The sequence below is a fragment of the Glycine max genome, chromosome 12 (genome assembly GCF_000004515.6).
Source record: "Glycine max cultivar Williams 82 chromosome 12, Glycine_max_v4.0, whole genome shotgun sequence".
In the NCBI taxonomy this organism is placed as follows: domain Eukaryota; kingdom Viridiplantae; phylum Streptophyta; class Magnoliopsida; order Fabales; family Fabaceae; genus Glycine; species Glycine max.
The window spans coordinates 39691114-39719001 of NC_038248.2; the positions used below are offsets into that span (position 1 = coordinate 39691114).

The 27888-nt window shown below is 33.7% G+C and overlaps 3 protein-coding genes and 1 non-coding gene across 6 annotated transcripts; all 4 read left to right on the plus strand.

Moving 5' to 3' along the window:
- On the plus strand, positions 1-9767 carry LOC100807186 (beta-glucosidase 18). Its single transcript, XM_006593235.4, has 12 exons — positions 1-281; positions 404-470; positions 740-798; positions 870-945; positions 1025-1099; positions 2690-2777; positions 2954-3206; positions 3337-3452; positions 3928-4180; positions 4296-4398; positions 9281-9389; positions 9472-9767. The coding sequence occupies exons 1-12, from the start codon at positions 99-101 to the stop codon at positions 9728-9730; spliced, it is 1641 nt and encodes a 546-aa protein (XP_006593298.2). The 5' UTR covers positions 1-98; the 3' UTR covers positions 9731-9767.
- A 5221-nt stretch (positions 9768-14988) lies between these two features.
- Positions 14989-19396, plus strand: LOC100807715 (beta-glucosidase 18). Of its 3 annotated transcripts, XR_005887636.1 has the most exons (14): positions 14989-15222; positions 15409-15475; positions 15594-15652; positions 15742-15817; positions 15903-15977; positions 16183-16270; positions 16411-16663; positions 16753-16868; positions 16989-17241; positions 17357-17459; positions 17667-17775; positions 17874-18132; positions 18383-18454; positions 19232-19396. XR_005887636.1 is itself a non-coding variant. In XM_041007633.1 (13 exons), the coding sequence occupies exons 1-12, from the start codon at positions 15079-15081 to the stop codon at positions 18118-18120; spliced, it is 1590 nt and encodes a 529-aa protein (XP_040863567.1). In that variant the 5' UTR covers positions 14989-15078; the 3' UTR covers positions 18121-18132; positions 19232-19396. The 3 variants fall into 3 exon arrangements, 2 of the variants coding, with proteins under 2 accessions (XP_040863567.1, XP_006592906.2); XM_041007633.1 differs by lacking the exon at positions 18383-18454; XM_006592843.4 differs by lacking the exons at positions 18383-18454; positions 19232-19396 and having other exon boundaries at positions 17874-18253.
- Positions 19397-19940: 544 nt separating this feature from the next.
- On the plus strand, positions 19941-20014 carry TRNAN-GUU (transfer RNA asparagine (anticodon GUU)). The gene has a single exon. It is a non-coding gene; the product is annotated as a tRNA-Asn (tRNA).
- Positions 20015-22122: 2108 nt separating this feature from the next.
- On the plus strand, positions 22123-27598 carry LOC100788649 (nuclear/nucleolar GTPase 2). The gene is made up of 11 exons (XM_003540409.5): positions 22123-22494; positions 22773-22906; positions 23013-23142; positions 23581-23741; positions 24094-24195; positions 24314-24418; positions 24585-24713; positions 24904-25044; positions 25785-25885; positions 26368-26425; positions 27083-27598. Exons 1-11 carry the CDS (start codon positions 22263-22265, stop codon positions 27437-27439), a joined length of 1650 nt encoding a protein of 549 aa, XP_003540457.1. The 5' UTR covers positions 22123-22262; the 3' UTR covers positions 27440-27598.
- The last annotated feature ends 290 nt before the right edge of the window (positions 27599-27888 follow it).

The window sequence follows — 27888 nt, forward strand, 5'->3', positions numbered from 1 at the left end:
AATTAAGAACCAACATAATAAATATTAATTTGAGCATGTGGGAATTCTGGCACTATCATCACCAGAGACTACTTTGAAACGTTTTTCTTGCATCGATCATGGGTGCCATCACTAGTCATACCAACAAAATGAAAATGCTGCAGAGGCAGCTAAGTGTTGTGATGACACTCCTTTGTTGTGTTCATTTTCATGTCCAATGTTGTGATGAAGTTGAAGATGCAATCAGCAGATCTGACTTCCCAGAAGGGTTCCTCTTCGGAACGAGCACTTCCTCTTACCAGGTACTTGTTTACTTTTTCTTTCACCATTTTCATAAATTTTGTTGGACTTACGTAGTACTTCCCCTTCTTGAAATATTTAAAATGGTGTTTCTGTCAATGGAAAATTTGAGAAACAACAACAGATTGAAGGAGCACCTTTTGAAGATGGTAGGGGTTTAAGCAACTGGGATGTTTTTAGTCATACACCAGGTATATGGTCACTACTCATCTCATTGCACTCTATCTAGATTGTTTGTCGTCCATACAGTTAATTGTAGACTAACTCATTGGTCGGAATCTTACTCGACTTGATCCTCTTAAACAAGAAGTGATCAGTCAAAGATTTCCAATGGAGAGTAATCATTGATAAAATCCGTGAATACTCCATACCAATATCATAATAACAAAAAAAAATATAGCTAATTGTAGAATTGTAATGAAGGGCATGAATAATCACTATGAAACTTATCAATTTTCAGGAAAGATAAAAAATGACGAGAATGGTGACATTGCAGATGATCATTATCATCGCTACTTGGTAAATATCAGCTTTTTACTTTACCTGCATTTATTATATACTCTGGCTCATTTATCAACCTTTGTCAACAGGAAGACATTGAGTTGATGTCGTCTCTTGGGGTAAACGTATATCGATTTTCTATTTCATGGACAAGGATTCTACCAAGTAAGTATTTAAATTTACATACTAGTTCACATAATCTTTCAAAATTTCCGCATAATTTGATCTTCATGAACCGTAACAGGAGGGATATATGGGGACATAAATCCAAATGGGATAATGTTCTACAACAAGATTATAGACAATCTGCTGCTTAGAGGTGAAGTAACAATGTCAATGTCCACTTGGTTCTCTATAATGCTACTTTGTCTTGACCATAGTCACATATATAATTCGCTCAACTTAGTGGAGAACCGTGAATTAATTTGCGTGTACCAATTCACGGTTCATTTACGAACCGGTGCCGAAATTAGTGGTTGAATTCGTGAATATGGAGAAGGGAAAGATTGTGAGTGCATAGGGATGGAAATGAGTCGAGCAGCTTGTCAAGGGTCTATGGCTCGGTCTATTTAAGGCTGGGCTTAACTTGTTTACTATAAAAGTTAAGTTCAAGCTTTTTAAGAAGCTTTTTTAAATAAAAAGACAAAAGTCAAACCATAAAAAAAGCTTGTTAAATTTGACAAGCCAGCTTGTTTAAGTAATAATAATAATAATAATAACTATTATCTATATCATTTTTATGATATTACGAATGACAAGATGAAGTGACATAAAGTGTTTAAAGAGTTCACTTGCATGTGAAAATTTTTCAAAAAGAAAAAGATTCAAGTTAAGAGGATAATGCAACCAGATTAATACTTCCAAAGAAAAAAATGTTTTGTAAAGATATGTTCAGACAATTTAAATATTTTTATTTGACTATATTAATATAAATCATCTCTAATCCATATATTTTTTAATATTATGCTCTTTTTTTTATTTTCTTTTGATATACTTTGTGTTTTAATAACTTAAATTCAATATGATTTTATTTATCAATTATTTTTGGATTTGTACATTACTTATACGAAATTTTATAAATTTCTTTTTTTAGTTAGTATTTTACTAGGTTTTAAAATAATTAATTGGTTATGAGTCAAACTCAAACCTTTTGTATTTAACCCAAGTCGAGCTCAAGCCTAGTAAACTTAACTTAATTCATTTCCACCCCTAGTGCTGAGACATTCAATTTGGCAGTGAAAAGTGGGGTCATGAAAAATGAAATAATATATGAATCTGAAAAGTAATATGCGACTAGGTTAGGTAGCCAGGAGTTGAAAAATAACAGGCAGTTCGGTTAGGCAATGAAAAGAAAAAGTGCAAATTGAGGTTGAAAAATAATGAAGCTGGATTTTGTGTATACTAGGAGTTGTAGACTTGTAATTGGATAATGGTGTTTCTGTACACTTTTCATTTTTTTGGGGGGGGGGGGGGGGGGGGGGTTGGATGCTGCACACTTTTTTTGTTAAGAGTACAGTAAATAATATTAATTATTAAAAAAAAATATTATTTTAATAATATTTTTACTAGACATGTAAGTTATAATTTTTAACAAGATAAAAGAGTTATTAGTACTAACTTGTAAACTTAAATAACTCACCAAAATGCATATCTTTACATACCAATACTTTATAAGGTCACATATGGTGTATCCGTACCCATACCATGAGCGTATGGTGAATTATGTGACTATGGTCTTGACTTGACCTAAGATTGATATATTCAGTCTTGGTATGTGTCAAGATTCAAGACATAATTAGAACCAACTCTCGTGAAAGTAAAAGCTAAAGCTGCTAAGGTAAACCTAATAAATGGTTTAATATTTATATTTATTACAGTATGCATTACCCTAAGCTGTATCTAAATCCAGGGATTGAGCCATTTGTGACAATTCATCATCACGATTTGCCACAAGAACTGGAAGAAAGATATGGTGGTTGGATTAGTCTCCTAATGCAGTAAATCCGCAGCTCTCATTTTTTGTTTACTTCTAATTTATAATGCTAAAGAATTTAAAGTTTAATTTGTTACTTCATCAATGAATTGTCCTGTAAGCTGATGAGTTCTCCTGCATAATCATAGTCCAAAAGTTTGAGCCAAGTGAAGATAGAAACTTATACATTCTCTATTGTAGGAGAGATTTTGTTCATTTTGCTGAAATTTGTTTCAAGAGCTTTGGAGACAGGGTTAAGTACTGGACTACCATCAATGAGCCAGCCCTGGTTGCAAACTATGCCTATATGAAAGGAATATATGCCCCTGGTCACTGTTCTCCACCTTTTGGAAATTGTAATACTGGTAACTCTGATGTTGAGCCTCTCATTGTCGTGCACAATATGTTACTGGCACATGCCAAGGCTGTTGAATTATACCGCAAGCATTTTCAGGTAACAAAAATTGTCACATACTAGCATTTGTTGTCACATTTTCTTGGTTAGGAGAAAGAGGATTAAAGGCCAAGATTGGGAGTTTAATTAGTAAGTGATGTACCAAAAAAAATCACTCATGCTGATCCAGGCAAAGCAAGGAGGAACCATTGGCATTGTTGCACACTCCGTCATGTATGAACCACTTAGAGATGAAGAATGTGATAGACAAGCTGTGAATAGGGCCTTGGCATTTCTCATACCCTGGTAAGTTGTTGAGAACTAAGAAGTACTCTCTTGGCCCTTTTTATAAGAAACAAATATCATTCAATACAACAAAATAAAAGGAAAAATGAGAAGAGTTTTGCTTTTGAGTTATGACAATCATGCCTGCATAAACTAATATGAACATTATTAATGGAAAGAATTAGAAGCACACAATCATTTTATTTATGAGCAAATTACAGCAACACTCATTGAACTTTTATCAAATTACATATAACACCAACCTTTTTTATTTCCCTACACTAACTAACCGTCTTTTTAAGTTTGAAAACATTATACTAAACACCCTCTTATATGTTTGAAAACATTACATTGACAACCCTCAAATCTACATTAACATCCCTTATAAGGGAGGTGAGTGCTTATGTAATTACACGAAATCTTAGAGAATGTTGAGGTAATTTACTCTTTATTTATTTTTTTTTTGAAACTTTTTCTGCTCTTTTGGTGACAAAAGGGTCTTAGATCCCCTGGTTTTTGGTGAGTACCCAGCCGAGATGCATTCTATCCTTGGGAGTCAGTTGCCAGTGTTCTCTCTTAAAGAGAAAAGTCTCCTAAAAGGCAGCATAGACTTTATTGGCATCAATCACTATGGATCTCTCTATGTTAAGGACTGCTCCCTCTCTGCTTGTTCTCTTGAAGCAGATCATCCAATAACAGGTTTTGTAGAAGTAACTGGAATAAGAGATGGCGTTCCAATTGGTGATCAGGTTCCCTTATGTCCTTTAGCTGCTCTTTTCATTCTGTTGTTTACTCAAATGTTTGATACAGGAATAAGTATTGAACATAATTAATCTGTGACATAATTTCTTTTGTTTTATGCAGACAGGTTTTTCATGGTTCTATGTTGTTCCAAGGGGCATGCAGAAGCTTGTAGACTACGTTAAGATAAGATATCATAATATACCCATGTATATTACAGAAAATGGTGAGTACACACTGAGTACGTACATAACCACGAAACATTTTCTGTTTTCATCTCTTGTACTCACCTCTTGTACTCACCGATAACCGTAAAAGTGTCATTTTGATTTTACTCTATGAATAAATATAATTTTCATCCTATGTCATTTTATTTTATTTGAATCCTTATAATTATTTTTAAAAGGTCTTTTTTTTTCTTTATCCTTAGTTCTTGTTGTTAAAAACTTTAACAACTAATGTGGCTATGAGTTGCTAATGTCAGCAAATGTCACATCAACAAGAGATAACCTCATAAAATATCACATCATCAAAAAGTATCATGTCAACAGAAATTAATAACAAAAAAAAATTATAAGATTAAAACGAAAATAATCTATAAGAATTAAAAGTGAAATAGTGATGGCATATATATTTGTAAGATTTTTTTTTATCTTGAATTAAATGTTATTATAAAATAAATAATATGAAAACTTAAATATAAAGGGGACCTAGTTGGATTTTGATAGGCTTAAGCCTATATTGGTTCAAAAGTAAAAAAATTTAGCGTGGCTTGTTTTTTAGTTATAGGCTATCCTTTAAAGTCTTTGTTTGAAGATCTGACCTACTCTAAAAGTTTTTACGTGAACATGCACCAGGAAACGTTTTACATAATCATAGTGTTGAGTCATAGTTACACAGACAAAGAAAAACTATTTTGAAGGTTTGAGCAGGCTGGTAAAAATATTTGGGTCTCAATCTTATGTGGGCCCTGGATCTTAATCAGCTGCTAGATCTGCAATATAATCATCCTCAGCTTCAACATTTGCGACATCATCATCAGCTACACCAAATGTGTCACCCCCCAACAAAAGAAAGTTGGTCTCTTGGCCAAGCAACATGGGCTAGAAATGCCTTGGGTGTCATCACGGGCTGTTGGAGAGAGAGATGGTGGAGACTCTACACCAATAGGTATTGACCGTGGTGGAGACTATGCAACATAGTTAGGAGTCGTTCTGGCCAAGAAAAAGGTATAGTCTGACCGACGGGTGGAGGAAAGACATCTGGCGAAGGGACTGCTAGTGGAGGAGCTGGTGGAATGTCTAGAGTGGCTCGGATCTTGACATGTTTTGGCCCTAGAAGGACCCTATAAGAGTTTGTAGGATTCTCAACTGTTTTGGCTTCATCTTCTTCTAGGAACACATAATTCAGGTGCCCCCCCAACAAAGTTAGCTTTTTGCTCAATTTCCTCCACCTTAAAAGAAGTCTTGCTATCACTGGGATGCTTAACTCCCTCAAATAAGTTGAATGTGGCTTTTTGGTCTTCCACACTCATCTCCAAATTATCCTTCCCCATGTCCACAACACACTTTGCAGTCACCATGAAAGGCCGGCCTAGAATCAAGGGGATCTCAGCATCTTCTTCAATGTCCATGATTACAAAGTCCATCAGAAAAGTGAGTTGATGGACTTTAACCAGAACGTCTTTAACTACCACGAACGGTCTTGTGAGAAAGAGGTCAGCCAACTGGAGTGTCATCCTTGTAGGTTCAATCTTCAAATTTCCAATTCTCCTACACATTGACAGGGACATCAAGTTGATGCTTGCTCCTAAATCAATGAGAGTCTTCCCTATTGACTTCTTCCCTATGGTGCAAGGGATTGTCACGCTCCGGGGCTCTTTGAATTTTTCGGGCAACTTCCTCTGTATCACTGTGCTACAGTTGCCTCCCACCATAATACTTTCATTGTCAATGTACTTCCCCTTCTTAGTGAGGATTTCTTTCATGAATTTGGTGTAGAGCGACATTTGCTGTAAAGCTTCCCCGAATGACATTGTTATCTCTAGCCCCTTGAATATCTCTAGGAAACGCTTGAAGTAGCGCTTCTTATCCTTCTTTGATGGCACTAAGGGATATGGGGGCTCCTTTAGAGGGACTCATGCCTTTTTTTTCCTAGCCTCTCAAGCTAACTGGCTCTTGGTCTTAGGGAGTAAGAACATATTCTCTCTTTCTTCATTCTTCTCTTCCTTTCTCTCTCCGCCTTTGTCTGCTCTTCCTTCCTCAGACTGGTCTACTTCAATTTTCTGTAGGCTTCTAGTCCACACCGCCTTATATTCCTCCCTTGGGTTATTTTTTGTGTTGGCTCCGAAGCTATTGGTGGGTTTTTCAACCATTTGTTTAGCTAATTGCCCCACCTGTATCTCCAGGTTCTTGATGGTGGCTTCTGTGCTCATATGGTTGGACATAGATACCTGTATGAATCGATTAAGCGTCTCCTCAAGCCTGCTAGTCTTCTCATAAAGATCTATCCCTTGGTTGGAATTTTGGGCTGGTTGACTTCCTTGCTCCTTGGTGAACTGGTTCCCCGAATGATTCCTCCAGCTCAAGCCTTGTGTGAAATTTCTCCCTTGGTTGAATCCTGGCGGTCCTCCTTGGTTGTAGCCTTGGAAACCGTGGCGATTCTGAGCTCCCATGTAGTTCACTTCCCTGGAAGGGTCTTCTTGGACCATACATTGTCCAGGCTCGTGTGTTCCTCCACATGTGTGACATCCCCCTACCTGCATAACAGAAGAGTGAGAAGGACTTACCGCTTGTAATTGTTGTGGAAGCTTTAGGGCGTCTATTTGTCGGGACAACTGCTTGTTCTGAGCCAAGGTTGCATCATGAATGGTGAGTTCTAGAAGGCTTCTCTTTGTTGGTGCATATGTGCGATCCCGAAGAATGGCATGATCACTAGCCGCCATGTTTTCTATGAGTTCCATTGCCTCCTCCGATGTCTTTAGCTTGATCTTCCCTCCTGCGGATGCATCCAGTAATTGCTTTGATTGTGGTCACAGGCCATCTATGAAGATGTTTAGTTGCACCGGTTCACTATACCCATGTGTAGGCGTCTTCCTGAGTATTCCGTGGAAATGGTCGAGTGCCTCGCTGAGGGATTCGTCAGGAAATTGATGGAATGAAGAAATTTCCATCTTCCATTTAACGGTCTTTGACTCTGGGAAGTATTTCTTCAAGAACTTCTCTATGACTTCTTCCCATGTTCTTAAGTTGTTACCCTTGAAGGAGTGTAGCCACCTTTTTGCCTCCCCTGCTAGTGAAAAAGAAAAGAGATTGAGGCGTATAGCGCTTTCAGGGACTCCGGCTATCTTAACTGTGTTGCAAATTTCTAGGTAGGTGGCGAGGTGAGCATAAGGATCCTCGTTTGGAAGACCATGGAAGAGGTTTCCTTGGATTAGTTGGATGAGGGAGTGAGGATAAGAGATGTTGACCGCTTGAACCTCCGGTCTTGCGATGCTTGTGAAGAATTACGAAGTAGTTGTACTAGAGTAGTCCTCTAGTGTGACTCGTTGTGCATGTTCCTCCTCCATTTGAATGTAGATTTGTGGAGAAGGGGGGAAGTGAGGTGTGACTGCTTTTTTGTGTTTCTTGCTTCCTTCTTCTTCTTGCAGCGTTGTTATGCCTACAAGTGGCTTCAATTTCCAAGTTGATAGGGACTATATCTCTAGTTGAAGTTCTACCTCAAATACACAAGAACAAGCACTACCAGTGCAAATTATGGAAGAAAGAGTAGAAGAGAGAATGAGAAAGAAAAAGTGCAAAATAAAGAATTGCTTACAAATTGAAAAGGTATGGCAACCAAGTACGAAGACAAAATCTCCGGCAACGGCGCCAAAAACTTGTTAAGCGTTTGACAAGTGTACCAAATGTCCAAGTAATAAAGTCTCGGAAGTCCGAGTGTCGATTCCACAGGGATTTTGTGTTGTACTTATCTTGGATACTTTTTAATTTATAAGGAGAAAATAATAAAAGAAATTAGTAGAAGAAAGAATAGGAGGTAATAATAGTGAATTATAAATAAAAAGCAAAAAAATTAAAAATAGAATAATTAAAGAGAAAATTCAATGGAATGCGAATGTTAGGACCTAGCATGCCTTGTTTGCCTAGGATGTATGAGTTTATGATTTTTCTTTATCAATTTAGGTGATTCTATTCTACCCACATCTGTTCATTTACTTGCCCATGATTCCTCATGGTGACAAGCCTATTTTATTTATCTATCTTCCAAATTTCTTTAGAAAGACTCAACAAATAAAATGCATGAATTATGAATTCTAGATGTTTGCAAGAATGTGTGGGCATAAAATAATCATTCTATGTCTAGCAATGACTTTTTTATGAAATTCTTTCTTTTTGTTCTATTAGAAGTTACCTTCTTCCAAGTGTCTAACCCCTAAAACTAATGCATGCATATTTTTTTTAAATCTTATTTAGAAGTTATCCTCTCCCGAGCGTCTAACCCCTAAAAGAATATAAAGATGAATAATGTAAGATAAAAGCAGAAAAAATAGTAGAATAGAAAAACCAAGAAAAGAATCTTGTTGCATTGATAAATATAAAGTACATCATACATCAATTTGACTTTTTAGGCCTCTCAGGCCCTAACTAGGGATTTAGCCACTCATGATCATTGAGGACTTTATAATGAGAGGGGGTGAAAGAAAGAAATGGATAAAGATAATAACAAAAAAGAGAAGAAGAGTTTTGCGGCTTTAGGTAGTAGTGAGAGTGTTCTAAGACTATCAAAATAAGCATATCTTCCAATGCTTATATATGAATGAAAACAACTATCAAAATAGAAACAAAGAAAAGGGAGTGGTATTTTATGATTATTTGTAAAAATTTGAAATGAAACAAGAAAGTTGTTTCTAAACTCTCTTTTTCTCCCATTTGTGTTAACCTGGTGTTGTTGCTTGATGAATTAATATTGAACACTATCTTGAATTAAAAGACCAAAGAAGGGACTAAAGAAGGTCCACCTTTTGTTATATGTATATGTTTAGGTTATACTTTTTTTTGAGGAATGAGTTAGTTAACAAATTTTGGATTACTACATAAAACTTGGTTCAGGATATTGTTCACCGCTCAAACCGGATGAGACAATGCATGATTTACTACAAGATGTAAAACGAATAGATTATCACAAAGCCTACCTTGCAGCTCTGCTTAGAGCCATAAGGTGAGAGATAATATGTGAGCACAACCCTTGTTTTAGGGTTATTTTCACTTTGCTGACAAGGTGCAATTTTATTGATGTGCAGGAAAGGTGCAGATGTCAGAGGATATATGATATGGTCATTGCTGGATAACTTTGAATGGGCAAATGGCTATGAGATAAGATATGGGCTTTATCATGTGAATAGAGACACTCATGAACGAATTCCCAAACTTTCTGTTCAATGGTTTTCTAGCTTTCTCAACAACACTATCCGCACCAACATAACAGAACACTTGAGTGAGCAACAACATACTATGTTTAAAAGCAAGGATGTGAGAAATGTTGATTTCAATTTTATTTAAACTATCCTGTTAGTTTTGGTTTATATGTTCTTAATCAATAACTATAACTATATATAAATGTAACTATCTATTTTATTTCTATAATTACATTTATAAGTTATTATTTTATCCTTATAACTACCTTCATAAATCACACACAAAGTTATATCATCTCTTTTTATTTAAAAAAAAACATGAAAAAGCAGTTAGTGTTTTCCCTTAATCATAATAAAATCGATCCATTTATCTTGTCAAACATTAAATCTCCGGAAAAAATTATGATTTTTGTTTTAAATCACTTATATAGGTATTTTATGGTAACCTTTCTTTAATAGATGCAATGTGTTAAGGATATATATAAGATAAATATGACTTGAATGAAGATTCATACCTTAAGGACACGTCAACGAGCAAATACCTTGAGCTACCATGCAAATAATTTGTTAGATTACTTGTGTAATTAAAAATTTTAAGCATTTACTCTTTGTTTTTCTCTCCCACATAATAAATAAATAAAAATATTAAGAAGCAATTGCATTGCAATGCTTAAGAAGCACCTGAGCTTGATAGGAACGGTACTTTTGTCCAGTTTTTACTTTTTACTATAGGAGTGCATTGCGTGTTAAGCATCCCCTTACTACATGTTAAAAAGTACGTACTGCCTTTTTCCTATACGTTTCGATATTTAAAGTTATTACACACAGATTAATTAAGAAACATTTAAAGATACTAAATATTAATGCATTTAAACTAAAATATTCTTATTTAATAGTTTAACCTTTGATACCTACTTCCCAAGTGAGTATTAATTAAGGATATATTTGAAAAAAATATGTTAATTAGACTTTAAAATTCTAAAACAATTATTTTGGGGAAAAAATAAGAAGTTAAAACAAAAGATATGGGAAGGAGGTAATATTTATTATCGAAGCAACGGTGATTAGCACATTTATAGGCAATAATAAATACTCCCCTTGTTTCATATAATTACCGTTAGTTGTTTTGCATAAGAAAAATCAATAAATAGATGAAAAAAAATAATTTTATAAAATTAATTAACCCCTCATCATTAATTCATTTTTTTTGTTTTTTTAGCTCATATTATTAATATCATAAAATAATAATAATTAATGTTACATTAAAAACTAAATTTTAGGACAAATATTTTTTTTCTTAGATGTCAATTATAATAAAATGGAGTATTATTTAAAAAAGTAAAAAAATAAATACAAATATGTAATGATGGGACTCATTTAAGATATTAAAGTAAAAAAAAAAAAAGGTGCCTAATTGGAGAGATTGAAGCTTAAATTGAAAATAGTGAAAATGAGTTGTGTATAAGTGAGACTCGTTGTTGTTTGTGAATGATCTAATGTTGTTTTATTTCTTTGTTTTACATGTCTTTTCAAATAAAAGAAAGAAATTTTTTTGATTTAATTACACTTTTAGCCTCTCAACTTAGCATAATTGAAATTTGAAGATCAAAATCACGAAATTGTAAATCTAGATTTGAATGTAGAATTAGACCTATTTTTTTTTAAAATATTTCAAATGAACGCTAAGTTCTAACAAAAAGAAAAATATTACTCCTCCCTAAGATTTCATTTCATCTGTATTGCATATTAATTATTTTTTGACTAAAATATTTTAAATTATTTTCTTTTTTCTCTAATGGAGATTGGAAAAAGATGAATAGATTCTCAATAAACTTAAGAATATATTTGAAAAAATATTAAAAGTATAGTCAAATTTAATGTTAATAAATAATTAACTTTTTTAATAAGCATAAATTAGTCAATAGGAAGGGAGGGAATAAGATATAGATGTGGTTGACGTAATGTTTTTTTTTTACATATCTTTCCAATTAAGAAAGATAAGAATTTTACTTTTTACAACTCCCACATAGCAAACGATGAAACGACACCTTTCCTCGTGCTCGGCGAGTTCCTAACCTGCATGGCAAGGCAACCACATATTTTATCCTATACATAATATATTGCGATTTGCTAGTAAGAATTTAACTCAACAAATCACTTGTACAATTGTGTCTAAATATCTTCTACTGAAATAATGCTACTGATTTTTATAAATATCTTCCTAATAGTTTTTCTTAATTATTAAATGAAATATGTTAAGTATGTTTCACTTTCCCACCGACAAATAGACAGCACTAGTTACAGTTACAGAATTTAGCATCAATTAGAATAAAATCTAGGCAAAATTATAAATTTAATTTTGTATTTGTCTTAAATTACAAATTTGAGTCCTTATAATTTAATTTATAAATTTAGTCTCCTATATTTTTGTAATCCCGTTATTTCACTTCTCACATCGATCATTAATTTTTTGTCTTGACGGTCATATATCATATTTTTATTAAATATTAACCATTACGTGTTACATTTTTATTAGACATTAATTTCATGTATTTAATTCAGTCTTGGTATGTTTCATGATCAAAGATATAAGAAATAACTTAAGAAGTAAACACTAAAGCCGCTAAGTGAAATCTTGTAAATGGTTTAACATTATATGAAGAGTGCCAATAACACTTTCTTTACAACAAGAAATTATTAAGTGATTCTAGACCATCATGTTCCCAGCTAATATTCACATGACACATAATCAAACATTATTATTTATTTTTCGTAACTTGTAAAATTTAAATTTATTATATAAACATAGGTTTGGATCAGGGATAAATGGTGATCCAAAGTCACCTAATGATTCCTCATTCTAAACGTACTTTCTACTATTGGTTACATTTACGTGTGTCCTGCTAATTTCTGAATGAAACCCACATACAGTCTCACATGTATTTCACCTAAGAGAAGAGAGTGGCGCTAACATTTCTCATCTTATATTTAAATAGCTTGACATTGTCCTAAGCTGTACCTAAATCTGAACAGTGTACCTAATCCAGGGATTGAGCCATTTGTGATAATTTATCATCATGACATGCCACAAGAACTGGAAGAAATATATGGTGGTTGGATTAGTCCCCTAATACAGTACATCTTCAGCTCCAATTTTTGTTTACTCAAAATATATAAAGCTAAAAAAATTGGAGATTTTGTCGATTCTTCAATGAATTGTCCTGAAAACTCATAAATTCTCCTGCAAAGCCATAGTCCAAAAGTTTAAGCCAAGAGAACAGTGAAACTTTTATAACAATACACGTTCTTTGTTGTAGGAGAGATTTTGTTCATTTTGCTGAAATTTGTTTTAAGAGCTTTTGAGACAGGGTTAAGTACTGGACTACCATCAATGAACTTAACCTGTTTTCAGACTTTGCGTATATGAGAGGAATATATCCCCCTGGTCACTGTTCCCCACCTTTTGGAAATTGTAATACTGGTAACTCTGATGTTGAGCCTCTCATTGCCTTGCACAGTATGTTACTGTCACATGCCAAGGCTGTTGACTTATACCGCAAGAATTTTCAGGTAACTATGTCCTAAACTAGCATTTGTTGTCACATTTTCTAGGTTAGGGGAAACAGGAATAAAGGCCAAGATTGGACTATTGGAGTCTAATTAGTAAACCATTCACGCTAATCCAGGCAAAGCAAGGTGGAACCATTGGCATTGTTCCACATTCCCTTATGTATGAACCACTTAGAGATGAAGAAAGTGATAGGCAAGCTGCGAGTAGGGCCTTGAACGGATTCCCAAACTTTCTGTTCAATGGTTTTCTAGTTTCCTCAACAACACTAGCCACACCAACAAACAAGACCTGATTGAGCTATATGTTAGAAGCAACAATGTGACCAATTGCTGGTTTCGGAGTTATTTGAACAGCCTGAAATGTACGGATACTAGTGTGCTGTTCCACTTCTCAACTGAGATTTTTTGTTTGAAAAATGTTGGCAACATACTCTTTAAATATTCAATTGTTTGTTATAATTTATTGAAAATTACAAAATTTTGTAGACCTTGCTTATTGTTTAATCAGTCTCCGTCCTGATTTTATAATTTTCAATAAATTTTAATCAATAATAGAAAGTATGTTAGAAGATCATGTATTGCTAGCACTCAGCTTTTGTTTATAGTATGTTTTGTTGAAGAGATATGAACCGGTAACCACAAAAACAGTAAACAAAAAGGCTTCTTGTGAGGGAGGTAAATCGACAGATTTGAACCACCATATTGTAAATGTTTGAATTCAAAGTCAGCGAGGCTTCTTGTAGCATCATCCTTGAACTTCATCATGATCCAAATGAATGCATTGGTCTTGTACTAGCCCCCATGACTTGTGTGTCATTTCCTCAAAATTTCAAACCTTATGAACAATATTGCTATTATTTTGATTCTTCTATTCCCTATCTGAAGTGCAAATTAGTTAGTAAATTGAATTATATACCTTCCTTGACATGGCATACTTAGACGGTTAGACATCCAAACTACAGTATCTTGAGTCTAAGTAGGATAGAATCCTCTGTGAAGAAAAGAACCTAATAGAGTTGTGAGGGTGAGTAAAAGGACCTGACACTCCCACTCAGCATTAAACTTCCTCTGTGTTTTTGCCCAATCCACTTTTTCTTGGCCCTTCTTGAGTGATAAAATCTTCCAAGGCTACCCCTTAAGGAATGGTAAAGTTCAAGATAAATCCTCCAAGTTCAATATGTCATACTAATAATAATACCAAGCAACAATTCAGCAATCCAGCATTGAGACATTAAGATCTCTGTGATGTATCTAGAACGGTTTAGTAAGAGCAACCAAGTACTCCAGTCAAAATCCTAAATTTTACCTTATTATAACTTGCCTAAGCAAGCATGATTTTGGGTTAAAAAAATCAATACCTTTAAATTGTAAATGAACCCTGCATTTTGAGACTACATCACACCCAAATTCTTGAGCATAATCAGCCAAGACCAACACAAATACGGACGTAACAAAACTACATATAGTTTAAGTGTATATTTGGTTAAATTGTTTTAGAAACATTTATAGAAGAAGAAAGTAAAAAAGAAAAAAATAAAATGAATTTCTTTATAAATTAAAATTAGTTTAAGAATAAGTCAATAATATTATTTTAAAAAAACAAACATTAGAGAATTTTTACAAATTAACCGTAAACTAATTTTAAAAGTTTAAGGAAAAGTTGTCAAGTACCAAAATCGTGACCCCAACTTGTTTGTTATTTTCTTCATAAATAATAAGATAATTATTGAAATATATAACATTTTCCCTAGGAAGGAGGCCCCACAAATAATTGTAGCAGTTGCAGAATTGTCAGAATTATTAAAGCATGAAGAATATGACGAGCCACGTAGTCAATTTGATAAAGTTTTCAACGTTTTATGCCCCACGAGTCACGACGTTATTAATCTCCTGAATGATTAAACCATACGAACAAAAAAGATAATGCTGGAAAAGCTGCGCCTTGTGTTGACACTACTTTGCTGTGTTCATTTTCATGTCCAAAGTTCTCTTGGATTTGAAGATGGAATCAGCAGATCTCAATTCCCAGAAGGGTTCCTCTTCGGAACATGCACTTCCTCATACCAGGTAGGTACATGTTTTCTTGTGCTTTCCCTGCCTTCAAAAACGTTGGAGTTACTCTAAACTTTAACTTTTCCTTGAAATATAAAAAGTTTGTTGGAGTTACACATGTTTTTCATTTTTTCCTTTTTTGTTTCTGAAATATTTAAAATTTGTTGTTTCTATAATGGGATTTTTTTTTTCAAAATAAAGATTGAGGGAGCACCTCTTGAAGATGGCAAAGGTTTAAGCAACTGGGATGTTTTTAGTCATATACCAGGTAAATGGTGTCTGTTGATATGATTTCCATCTTGATTCCTTGTTGTGCATGTATAAAGTTATTATAGAATTATAAGGATGGACATGAATGAACACTATGCAATTTGATAAATTTTCAGGAAATATAAACAATGATGAGAATGGTGACATTGCAGATGATCACTATCATCGCTATTTGGTAAATATCAGCTTCATATTTTACCTGCCTCTGTTATACTCTGACTAGTATTGTTGATTTTCTTAATCATTGTTCTTTGTATTTGACAGGAAGACATCGAGTTGATGTCCTCTCTTGGGATAAATGTGTATCGATTTTCTATTTCATGGGCAAGAATTCTACATAGTAAGTTATTAAAAATACACAAACAGTTAGCATAATTTCATATTTGGAATTCCCTGCTAAATTTGGTCTTCATGAGGTGTATCAGGAGGGATATATGGGGACATAAATCCAAGTGGGGTTATGTTCTACAACAAGATCATAGACAATCTGCTTCTTAGAGGTGAAGTAATTAACATTGTCCACATTGTTTTTAATATTCCATAATAATGCTACTATTTTCTTACTTCAGATTGATAGCATTCAGTTTTAACATGTGTCAAGATCTTGTTTCGTGGAACCTCATAAGTGGTTTAATATATATGTTTATAACCACATCACATTGTCCTAAGCTGTACCTAAATTTGAACGTGGTGTACTTAATCCAGGGATTGAGCCATTTGTGACAATTCATCACCATGACTACCCGGGAGAATTGGAAGAAAGATATGGTGCTTGGCTTAGTCCCCTAATACAGTAAATATGCTGTTCTCATTTTTTTAGTCCCATGATATAAATGCTAGTGAATTTGGAAATTTGTCACTTCTATGAATTGTCCTCGAAGTGTAAGCTAAGTGAACAGTAAGATTTAACAACCGTTTAATACTTCGTTGTAGGAGAGATTTTGTTCATTTTGCTGAAGTTTGTTTTAAGAGCTTTGGAGACAGGGTTAAGTACTGGGCTACCATCAATGAGCCCAACCTGTTTGCAGACATGGGTTTTATAAGGGGAACATATCCCCCGGGTCATTGTTCGCCGCCTTTTGGAAATTGTAATACTGGTAACTCTGATGTTGAGCCTCTCATTGCCGTGCACAATATGATACTGTCGCATGCCAAGGCTGTTGAATTATACCGCAAGCACTTTCAGGTATTTGTTGTCACACTTTCTAGGTTAGTTGAAAAAGGACTAAAGGCTAAGAAGGGTGTTTAATTTGTAAACTACTCATACTAATCCAGGCAAAGCAAGGTGGAATCATTGGCATTGTTACTCATACCTTCATGTATGAACCTCTTAGAGATGAAGAATGTGATAGACAAGCCGTGAAAAGGGCCTTGGCTTTTGTTGTAGCCTGGTAAGTTGTGTTAATAAGTGGCATTTAAACTGCATATACCATTATGTACTTTATTAATGAAAAGAATTAGCAGCACCAGATCCTTGAAATTTTGTGAAAACTTTTTCTGCTCTTTCAAAGGTCCTTAGATCCCTTGGTTTTTGGTGAGTACCCTCCTGAGATGCACTCTATTCTCGGGAGTCAGTTGCCAAGATTCTCTCCTGAGGAGAAGAGTCTCATAAAAGGCAGCATAGACTTCATTGGCATCAATAACTATGGAACTCTCTATGCCAAGGACTGCTCCCTCACTGCTTGTCCTCTTGGAACAGATCGTCCAATACGAGGCTTCGTAGAAGCAACTGGAACAAGAGATGGCATTCCAATTGGTGATCTGGTACCCTTGTGTCCTTCAGCTGCTCTTATCACTGTGTTATTTTTTGACTCAAATGTTTGATAAAGGATTAGGCAGTGAACATAATCCATGATCTAATTTCTTTTGTCTTAAACAGACAGGAAACCCAAGATTTTTTGTGGTTCCAAGGGGCTTAGAGAAGATTGTAGACTACATCAAGATAAGATACCATAACATGCCCATGTATATTACAGAAAATGGTGAGCGAATACTAAATACATTAGATGATCTCATATTCTCATTTTCTCCCATTTGTTATTTTCATGTGTTTTTGCTTGATCAATTGAGTAATATAATCTCAAACACTTTACCTTGCATTAAGGAACAAGGAATTTAACCATTCAGGGTTGCCATTTGTAAAGGTATTAGTTAATTACTCATTGATGGCTAAATAAAATATGGTTCAGGATATTCGTCACCGCACAAACCAAATGTGACAATGGATGATCTACTACAAGATTTCAAACGAATAGATTATCATAAAGCCTACCTTGCAGCTCTGCTTAGAGCCATAAGGTGAGTGATGATGAGGACTAATATATGAGTAGCATCCTTGTTTAAGATCAAATTTCAGTTACTTTGTTGACAAGGAAAGGTAATTTTATTATGTTCAGGAAAGGCGCGGATGTAAGAGGATATATGATATGGTCATTGATGGACAACTTTGAATGGACAAGCGGCTATGGCGTGAGATATGGACTTTATTATGTGGATAGACACACTCTCGAACGGATTCCCAAACGTTCTGTTCAATGGTTTTCTAGTTTTCTCAACGACACAAGCCACAGCAATAAACAAGACTTGAGTGAGCAGTATGTCAGAAGCAAAGATGTGACAACTGCTGGTTTCAAAGTTGTTTGAACTTGCTGAAATGTATGGATTCTAGTGTAAACTAAGATTCTTTATTTATGATAAATGCTAGCAGCATACACTATAACATTGTTATTTGCTGAAATTTATTGGATACTACAAAAAAAAAAGTTTTACCTCATCAGCTCATCGCTTATTATTTCACAAGTTTCATTTGTGATTTTATAGCTTCCAAATAAATCTTAATGAATAACAGAGAATGTGTTTAAAGCAGTATATTTGTAGAATTGTAGCCCTCATCTTTTGTTTGTAGTATGTTTTTATTGAAGAATATGAACCCTCCCCCACAACAACAGCAAGCAGAAACGCTCTTGTTACTTGTTAGGTAGGCAAATATTTAGTGTATGTTTGAATTCAATTTTGATTATATATATATATATATATATATATATATACTTTTTTGAACTCTAGTCCTAGACGATGTAGTTGCTCCTTGGCAACTTTTGTTTTTGAAACACTTGCACTATTTTTTTACCAGTATTCATGAAATCTCTTATTTCCAGAGAAATAGATGCTAATTTTTTTAGAGCTTTTTCACTAAGTTAATAAAAACAAGGGATTATCTATTTAAAGTAATTTTAACAAAAAACAGGTAGTAAATAAAAGGTTGCCGTTACAGTACTGTATATAGATTAAACTTTTTCGTTAGTTCAAGGTCTATACAAATTGAGTCTTTCTTCATTAGTTAAAGATCAAACAATTAATAGAAAATAACAAACTAAGAGATAACTGCTGATACACATTCAACACCACTTTTGAACATGTTCTATACACATGCAATTCACAGACACCGAATCAAAAGTGGTCAAGCAATTACACAATAAAGAAATTATCCATCCAGCTATGCACTATATAGCTTTGGAATTTGGATGATGGGGGCATGCAGGGGTAACTAATTTTCTCAGTAATGAACTGATGAATTGTCCCTTCATTTTATGTACATGCATATACAAATTTGCATGCCTTTATCTGCACAAAAAACTCGTAAGAGGAAACTGGAGGAGGGATTCAGGGCACAAGTTGTAAGTAGGAAGGATTTTCTAAATGCTTATTTTGCTGATACTATTCGGTGTCTTTTTCTTGGCTACTTGTATTTTTTCAGCTGCAAGAACTTACATGGACGTGGAGAAGATGATACTAACATGCCAAGACAAGACTAGAATGAAAATGTTACTTCATATATTTCCAATGCCACTGTTTTATGTTATTGGTCGAACATCAAATTTGTATCCACGGGACAACACTGAATACTGATGTTGATTACTTAGAGAGTTTAATTTTGATAGTTTGTCAGTGTAAAGATTCAACTAATTGGAAATTATTTTAAATATACTAAAAATATAAAGATTTTTTATTCCATTATTTAATTACAAACTAATGTATATATTTTTTTTTAACTACTAAGGAGTCTAGCTGAGGTTGATTGAGCATGAGACATGAGTTAGTAAACTTTCTAATAGTGTTTTCGATTCTGCCAATAAAAAATAGTAATTTTTTAAACTTTTATAATAACTACGAAAGTTATTATAAAGTATCAGAATTACAGAAGCTCATGAGTGAAGTCACATGCATATGCATTCCAAAAAAATGTAGCAGGATCACAGTAACTGAAGCTCATAAGTGAAGTGCCATTAACTATCAGCATTTTTTGGGGACACCTGTGTATGAAGTATGAATCCTTTCTAACAGATAATGCACTATCAAACTCTTCAAGAATTAAAATGTTATCTAGGACTACGTAAATATTCTAAAAGGTAGCTTCTAAGAAAAAAATTATCTAAATTAAATTTGAAAGGAATGTGTTACAAAAAGCTGGAATAGCTCAGTTGGCTAGAGCGTGTGGCTGTTAACCACAAGGTCGGAGGTTCAAGCCCTCCTTCTAGCGATTTCCCTTTTTGTTTTAATGGTTAATCCCATTAACTATACAAATCTCAATTTAGTCTATAAAGAGCTTGTTTATACGCATTTTTATTTTAAAATATTTACACTATTTCCTTTTTCACTTAAATATATTTTAGAATCATCTAAATTAATGTTTTTTTTGTTTTTCATCCCTATATTTTTTTGTTTTAATTATTACAAATTATGTTTGTTTGTCATTCTTATTATCAGTATCCATTAAAAAAGATGACATGACAAATAGAATGATGACATTATCTTGCCACACCACTATGGAGTGTCATATCATCATTAACTTACAAAAACATAAATAAAAAAAAATATAATTTATGGGGATTAAAATAAAAAAAATGGCATACTTACATGGATGAAAAAATATTTAAGTTTTTAATTACATATTAAAATAAAATAAATTAATTAATTAATATTTTAATATTAATTTATTTACATCTCAATTTGTATATTCTCTTTACCTTTAAACTATTTTTCTTATCCCTTTTTTTCTTGTCATCCTTCAAATTTCATCCTTGAGTGTCTTTCTCACACTATTCATCATCTTTTAACAATTATGGTAACTGAGATAGTGGTAGTGAAAGTAACCATAACGAGACATTGGTGGTGGTGGTGATAATAGCCAAAACAATAATATTTAAGACTTTATTTTAATATTGAATCAACCGTGACAGCAACAATAGTAACGATGGTGATGACCCCAATAATGTGGATATGGTGGTAATAACAGTAATAACTGTGATAAATCATTTTTCATAATAGGAATTAACAAAAATTTGATAGTGTTAAGTGTATCACATTATTAAATGTACAAAATTTAATATTTAATTTGAGGCTCTATTATAATATTTAAGACTTTATTTTAATATTGAATTTTAGATTTAAATCATTTTTTATCCATGCAAATATGTCATTTTTTGGTTTTAGTCATGTAAGTTATATTTATTTTGATTTTAGTCCCGACAAATTAATGATGAGAGACATTTTGTATTAATGTGATAGGATGATGTTATCAAATGCTGATGTTATATGATAATGTTATCATTTTATTTGTCACAATCAAGTGATGATGTGATATGATAATGACAAGAATGAAAAGCAAAATAAACATAATTTGCAAAGACTAAAGTGAAAAAAAATTACAAGGATAGAAAATAAAAAATACTAAATTGTAAGAACAACCAAAAGTATATTTAAGTCCTTCTTTTTTGTGGTGCAAAATTTGTATATTTAAGAAAAGGTATATAAAAATCTTTTTCCTCTTATCTTGACTACCAAACAAGTCCTTAATGCAAGGTAAATGTATTTTTTTTATAATAATTTAATTTAAATGTACTAATATTAAAAAAATACATACTATTATCCAATAATAAATGATCATGATAAATTTATTGACATTGAAATAATAATCTTATAAATTATATAAAAAATGATTTTTATAGGACATTACAATATATATTAAACTCTAAAGATAATCATCACTCATCAGGATCCATGAGTTTAAATTTTAATATTTTATTTCGATCTCTATTAAATCAAATTTTGAACTTGATGAATCTTTTGAGAGAAAGGAGGCAGGAAGAGCTAAATTCATCTTAACCTATTATATCATGCTTATCTTTTATTGGTTAAGAGGTTAGAAACTTTCTTTTTTTTTACGATAAATTCATCTTAATAAGACATTTTGATCATATTTTAAATAAATACATTAGATGTAGAGTTTCCTCTAATCAAATAAATAAATAAATACATACAAATTTGAGAATTGAATAAAAAATTATAAATTTTCTAAAAGGTAAAGACTACTAAAATTATGAAAGAAAAATAATAAGTGATTAAAATAATAGATGAAGAATTAAAGAGGATTATTATTCTCTTTTGTACTACCTTTTTTCAGACACATCTTGTGCTTTGGATAATTAATAATATTTTTTTGCTTCGCAAAAAAAATAAAATTAAAGAGTATCAAAACTGCAGTTTAATTTATCTTAAATCTTTGTATTTTGCTTAGTTGGTCTGTCACCTCTTGGGCCCATTAACTAGCTTAACATTGGGCCTGCCTCTGCTTCAAACCTTCAACCATTGTAAAAAAAAAAAAAAAAAACACGTTCCCACCGCTCCTCAGCGGAACAAAAACCCTAATCTTAACTGTCCTTCGCGGTTTCGCTCTTTTCAGCTGCAACAACCAACTCTCTCTCTCTCTCTCTGTTTCTGTTTCTGCAATGGCGAAGAAGAAGGAGAAGAAGGTGAACGTCTCCGGAAAACCTAAGCACTCTCTCGACGTAAACCGCAGCAATGACGCGAAGAAGGAGTCGCGCTCCGCCGCCACCGTGCGCCGCCTCAAGATGTACAACACCAGGCCCGTGCGCGACCGGAAGGGAAAAGTCGTATCCCACGAGCTTCAGTCCAAGGAGCTTCCCAGCACAAGAATCCAACCCGATCGTCGATGGTTCGGTAAGTCCAATTTCGCAACAACAATTGTTTAATTCTTATTTAATCGAATAATAATCGCGTTTCTTCAACTTGAATGCTTAACTACTTAGTGTGTGTTTTGGAAGCAGTTGAATCTACTTTCAGATGATGAAAGTTACAGCATTGTTGCTTTGAAATTTTTGCATTGGACACGCGATTTCTCCTTTAACGTCATTTCAACGCTAATCCAAACGCACACTTAATTAAATAATAACAATCGTGTTTCTTCGACATGAACTTACGAATTTTATGATTCGCAGGGAACACGCGTGTTGTGAATCAGAAAGAGCTTGAGTTTTTCCGAGAAGAGCTACAGAGCCGCATGTCTAGTAATTACAATGTAATTCTGAAGGAGAAGAAACTTCCGCTTTCGCTACTCAACGATCACCAGAAGGTTTGCTTGCTTTTCACGATGTGTAATTGGTGAATGAATGAGTTGTGTGTTTTTCAAAATGAAAATGTTAGTGAATTTGATAATGGTTTGTGGACTTTGAATGTAGCAAGCTAGAGTTCACCTGCTTGATAGAGAGCCTTTCCAGGATGCGTTTGGACCGAAGACTAAGAGGAAGCGCCCCATCCTCTTGGCGGCTGACTACGAGTCATTGCTGAAGAAAGCCGATGGGTCTCAGGGTAAAAATGATGGTTTCTCTGTAAATTTGTAGGTTGGATGTGTAATCGGCTTGTGCTGTTATCTTTAAGAGCTTATGGCCTGTTTGCTTGGAGTGTTTTTGTTTTAAGAAAGGTTTAATTAGTTATTTGGTCTCTATAGTTACAAAAACTTATCCTTTTAGTCCTTGTACTTTAGTCCCTACTCCCTACACATGTCACATTCCATTTTTCTAAAAGTTATAAATAATAGCTTAAAAAGTTATATTAAAAAATTGATTTCTGTTTCTTATCTAAAGGCACCCCTTAGTTTGTTACTTGTTTTTCGTTGGTGTACTTAATAATTTACTTAATTGAAACTGACTAGTAATTGTTTGTTTCTTTTTTGGGAATGCTTGTTTTGTGTGATTTTTTGTTTCTCTCTTCAACCTAATAATGTTTTACTTATTTCTTACATTGCAGATGCTTTTGAAGAGAAGTATGGTTCCAGTGTATCCGCGGAAGCTAATGATGAAGATGGATTTAGAGATTTAGTGCGACATACAATGTTCGAAAAGGGTCAGAGTAAACGCATATGGGGTGAGCTTTACAAAGTGATAGATTCTTCAGACGTGGTTGTCCAGGTAGTATCTCCTTCTATTTTTCGGGGATTTTTCACATATCTTATGTTTTTGAAGTGGTATGCATGTGTGTATTTCTATAGATACGATTTTGTGCAGAAAATTGAAAAAAAAGAGCTTTTTGACGGGCATTTCTGCTGCTTTGCTGCTCTGTATTTTGAATTTTAAAAAGAATTTTGTCTTGGTTAATGTGTTCCTCCTTTTTAAGCAATTTTCTTTTTATGGTTGTTTTGTGCTTTGTCAGGCTGTAGAGTCTATGGTAGGTCAGATTTCTTTTGACATGACTCGTGGAAGTTTTCACTTGGATCCTTCTTCTCTTCCTCAAAGTTTGAATACCTTATGTATCCTAATGCAGGTTTTAGATGCAAGGGATCCACAAGGAACAAGATGCTATCATTTAGAGAAGCATTTGAAGGAAAATTGTAAGCACAAACACATGGTGCTTTTATTGAACAAGGTTAGTAACATCATTATTAGTTCTTTGACTTCTTTCAATTGCTCTAAAATGTTGCTAAATGCCCTAAATTGCTATTACGTGAGATAAAACAATCTTAGTTTTATTTTTCTTTTTTCAGTGTGATCTAGTTCCTGCTTGGGCAACAAAAGGATGGCTTAGAGTTTTGTCAAAAGAATTTCCAACTCTAGCATTCCATGCAAACATTAACAAGTCCTTCGGAAAAGTATTTCTGTTACATTTGATCATTATTTAATTTGTTTACTTTATCTGCCAATTTTGTTACATTATGAAATAATTTAACTGAAATTTGAGATAACACATCTTTCTTTCCTCTCCATTCAGCATCAGCTGCTATTTGCTATTTTCTTATTGGTCATTATTGTGCTTAGGGTTCACTTCTATCAGTTCTGAGACAATTTGCTCGATTGAAACGTGATAAGCAAGCAATATCTGTTGGATTTGTTGGATACCCAAATGTTGGGAAGTCATCCGTAATCAACACATTGCGTACAAAGAATGTAATAGTTCTTTCCCTTTACTGCTTCGGAATTTTTTCTTAATCTGTTGTTTGAGTTTGCGAGGACATTAATGCAAGCATGAAAGCACAAATCTTTTCCCAAATCCTCTCTGGCATTAACATTTTAAATTATTGTTGTGGAATAATCATTTTAGCATACTGATTGACATGTGTCTAATTATATGTTAAAGGTCTGCAAGGTTGCTCCAATTCCTGGGGAAACAAAAGTATGGCAGTATATAACCCTAACAAAGAGGATCTTTCTGATTGATTGTCCAGGTGTTGTCTACCACAACAATGATTCTGAAACAGATGTTGTGTTGAAGGGTGTGGTAGGTTTCCTCCTGTTTTCTCTGATTTTGTTATGTGTTTTCATAAAGAATGCTCTGTTCAGACTTTTTTTTGAGTGTTAATTTAATATGACACAGTGGCATCATTTAATCCGTGTAGGCAACTTCACCTAGTGGGGATAGTATTTCATTTTTGTAATTTGCTAATAGTGTTTTTCTTTGTGCTCTGCAAAGTAAAAAAGAATAACCACCTACTTAGGGACATGTCCAATCAACCTGGTTGTCTCCTGAGATATCTATTTTGTTTTGTTGTTGTATATTATTCATTGTGATTTGTTGGACTCTCAAGTCCAAAAAGAACTATTCTTATATTTTATGAAAGGCTGAATGACTAGTTACCTATTTGGGTGTTATATCCAGGTAATGACACGCAAGTGATACTAGTCATAGCTTTCATGCCATCAAAATATGATTGTGATCAATGTTGCTTTCCCCTTGTGCTGATTTATCAAAATGGTGACTATCTATTATTGATGTGATAGTATATTGAGTGATATAATTTTAGTATCAACCTGGCATCTCCTGAACAATCATAGCTTTTATTTGGTTATGTTATATCATATATTGTGATTGTCGGGAGCCATGCTTGTTTTGCTTGCCCAATGGATAATTTATTCTGTGTTTGTGCTGATAGAAGTTCTTGTGGAATTAATTTTGCATTTTAGTTGGTAATATATTATTATTACTTAATACAGTCAGGCTAATGCTTGTGTTACTTTCAGGTGCGTGTAACTAATTTGAAAGATGCTGCAGACCATATAGGTGAGGTTTTGAAACGTGTGAAGAAAGAGCATTTGGAGAGAGCATATAAAATAAAAGAGTGGTATGGTTCTGTCTCATGAACTTAATGGTGTAGATATGTGTTAACTGTAAAGTGTGTCCTTTTTATATTTTTGTGTTTGCTGAAAACAACCTAAGTTTGCCCATCAATCTTAATCTCTGATAAGATGCTGTTGTAGTTGATAGAGAACAACACTTTCTACTTTTCGTGCCATGTTATGCAATCAACCCACATGCAAACTTTAGACTTTAGAAAATGTAGATAAGCAAAAACTGACACAAATATATCAGGCAACAACTTTTCTCCCACTTGTCTTTCTGTGCTGACATCTTTTAAGATTTTTTTCTTTTTCCTATATTAGCTTCTGGTGATAGATTGTGCACAGTAAGGCAGTGATGACATAATCTGTGTGACCATTACATGCTGTTAAGACTTATTCACCTTGATTTGCTTACTTATCTGTATGTATCAGCATAGCATAAGTACAAAACATTGGTTTTCATCAATATTTTTCTTGTCACCAGGGATGATGAGAATGACTTCTTACTGCAGCTTTGCAAATCAACTGGCAAACTTCTGAAGGTATTCTTCTTGAGTTGTTCTGAATCCTTAGTTTTATATTTGGTAGTCATTTCATGATAGTATTGTTGTTGAGGCTAATGATCAGCTCTACTAATGTATTCTGGCTCTCCTCAATTCCGCCAAGACTTGATATGCTGCCTGTATGCATATTCTTCCATGTATGGGATGACTATCGGGAGTCAAAACCAATATTGAACTAAAGCAACACCTGTGGGTGGACACTGGACACAAACAAGATATGTTGTACTTATAGAATCTATTGTAAAAGTTGGTAGTATCTTAGCGTTAGGTGGTGTGGGCATGTGGGTAAGACTTGTAGAGGTCCCATTAAGGAGAGTAAATCAGATGGAGGGTTGTACAATAATTAAGGAACAGGGAGACCAAGACAGGGATAGGCCATATCATCAAGAAGGATTTACATTATATTTACGACAGGATATTATGGCATTGTTTGATTCATGTACCTTATCCCACTTGGTGGGAGAAGGCTTTTGTTCGGTTTTTTTTAAGCTTGTTGCTCTGGTACTAAACCTGATGGTCATGTAACCTATGTAGCTGACCTCACTTAGTGGGATAAGGATAAGGCTTTTGTTGTTGTTGAAGGTTTTTGCTCTTGTAAGACAGGGTAAAATCTGTGACTTATAATGTTTGTTTCAGGGTGGTGAGCCTGACTTGATGACTGCGGCAAAGATGATACTTCATGACTGGCAGAGGGGTCGAATTCCCTTTTTTGTTCCCCCTCCTAGGCAGGAGGACTTGTCTGAGGAACCTAATGTTAATGGTGTTGACCTAGATGATTCAGTTGATGGCAACGAGGCTTCTGCTGCTATGAAGGCTATCGCAGATGTTCTTTCATCGCAGCAACAAATAAATGTACCTGTTCAGAATGATTTATATAGTGAGAAGGAGTTGAAGGGGGAAGCTACTGATCAACATCCAAACACTAATGCAAACGAAGAAATTCTGGCCCTTGATAGTAACACATCTGAAGAGGATCCAATCAGCGAGCCATAACTTTTGGTTGCTGTTGTAGCAGTCAGGAAATTGTAAATTTTAAGTTGGTTTTGTTTCCATCCTCTAAAAAGCTTTGAAGAGAACAAGCTTCTTTTCCCTCAATTCACTTATGCACAAGCGAGTTTCATGCTGGGACTTCAATGTAAATTTTTTTTTCTATTTTTATTCTCTCTATTTTCATAATCCAATACACAGTTAATAATTTTTGTATGAATGTTGATGTTGATGTTAAATTAATAATTTTAATTTAGTAGAATAACTTTATAAAAATTATGTAATTTAAAATTAATTAATATTACATCTATTAACGTCATTTTAACGTCTAATAATTTTTAAAATATAAAAAATGTCAACAATTAAAGAATATATTTATGAACATTTAATTTATCTCAAAGGACAAAGAAACAGATAAATTAGGACAAATTTTTCCATCTCTTTTTTTCTTTTTT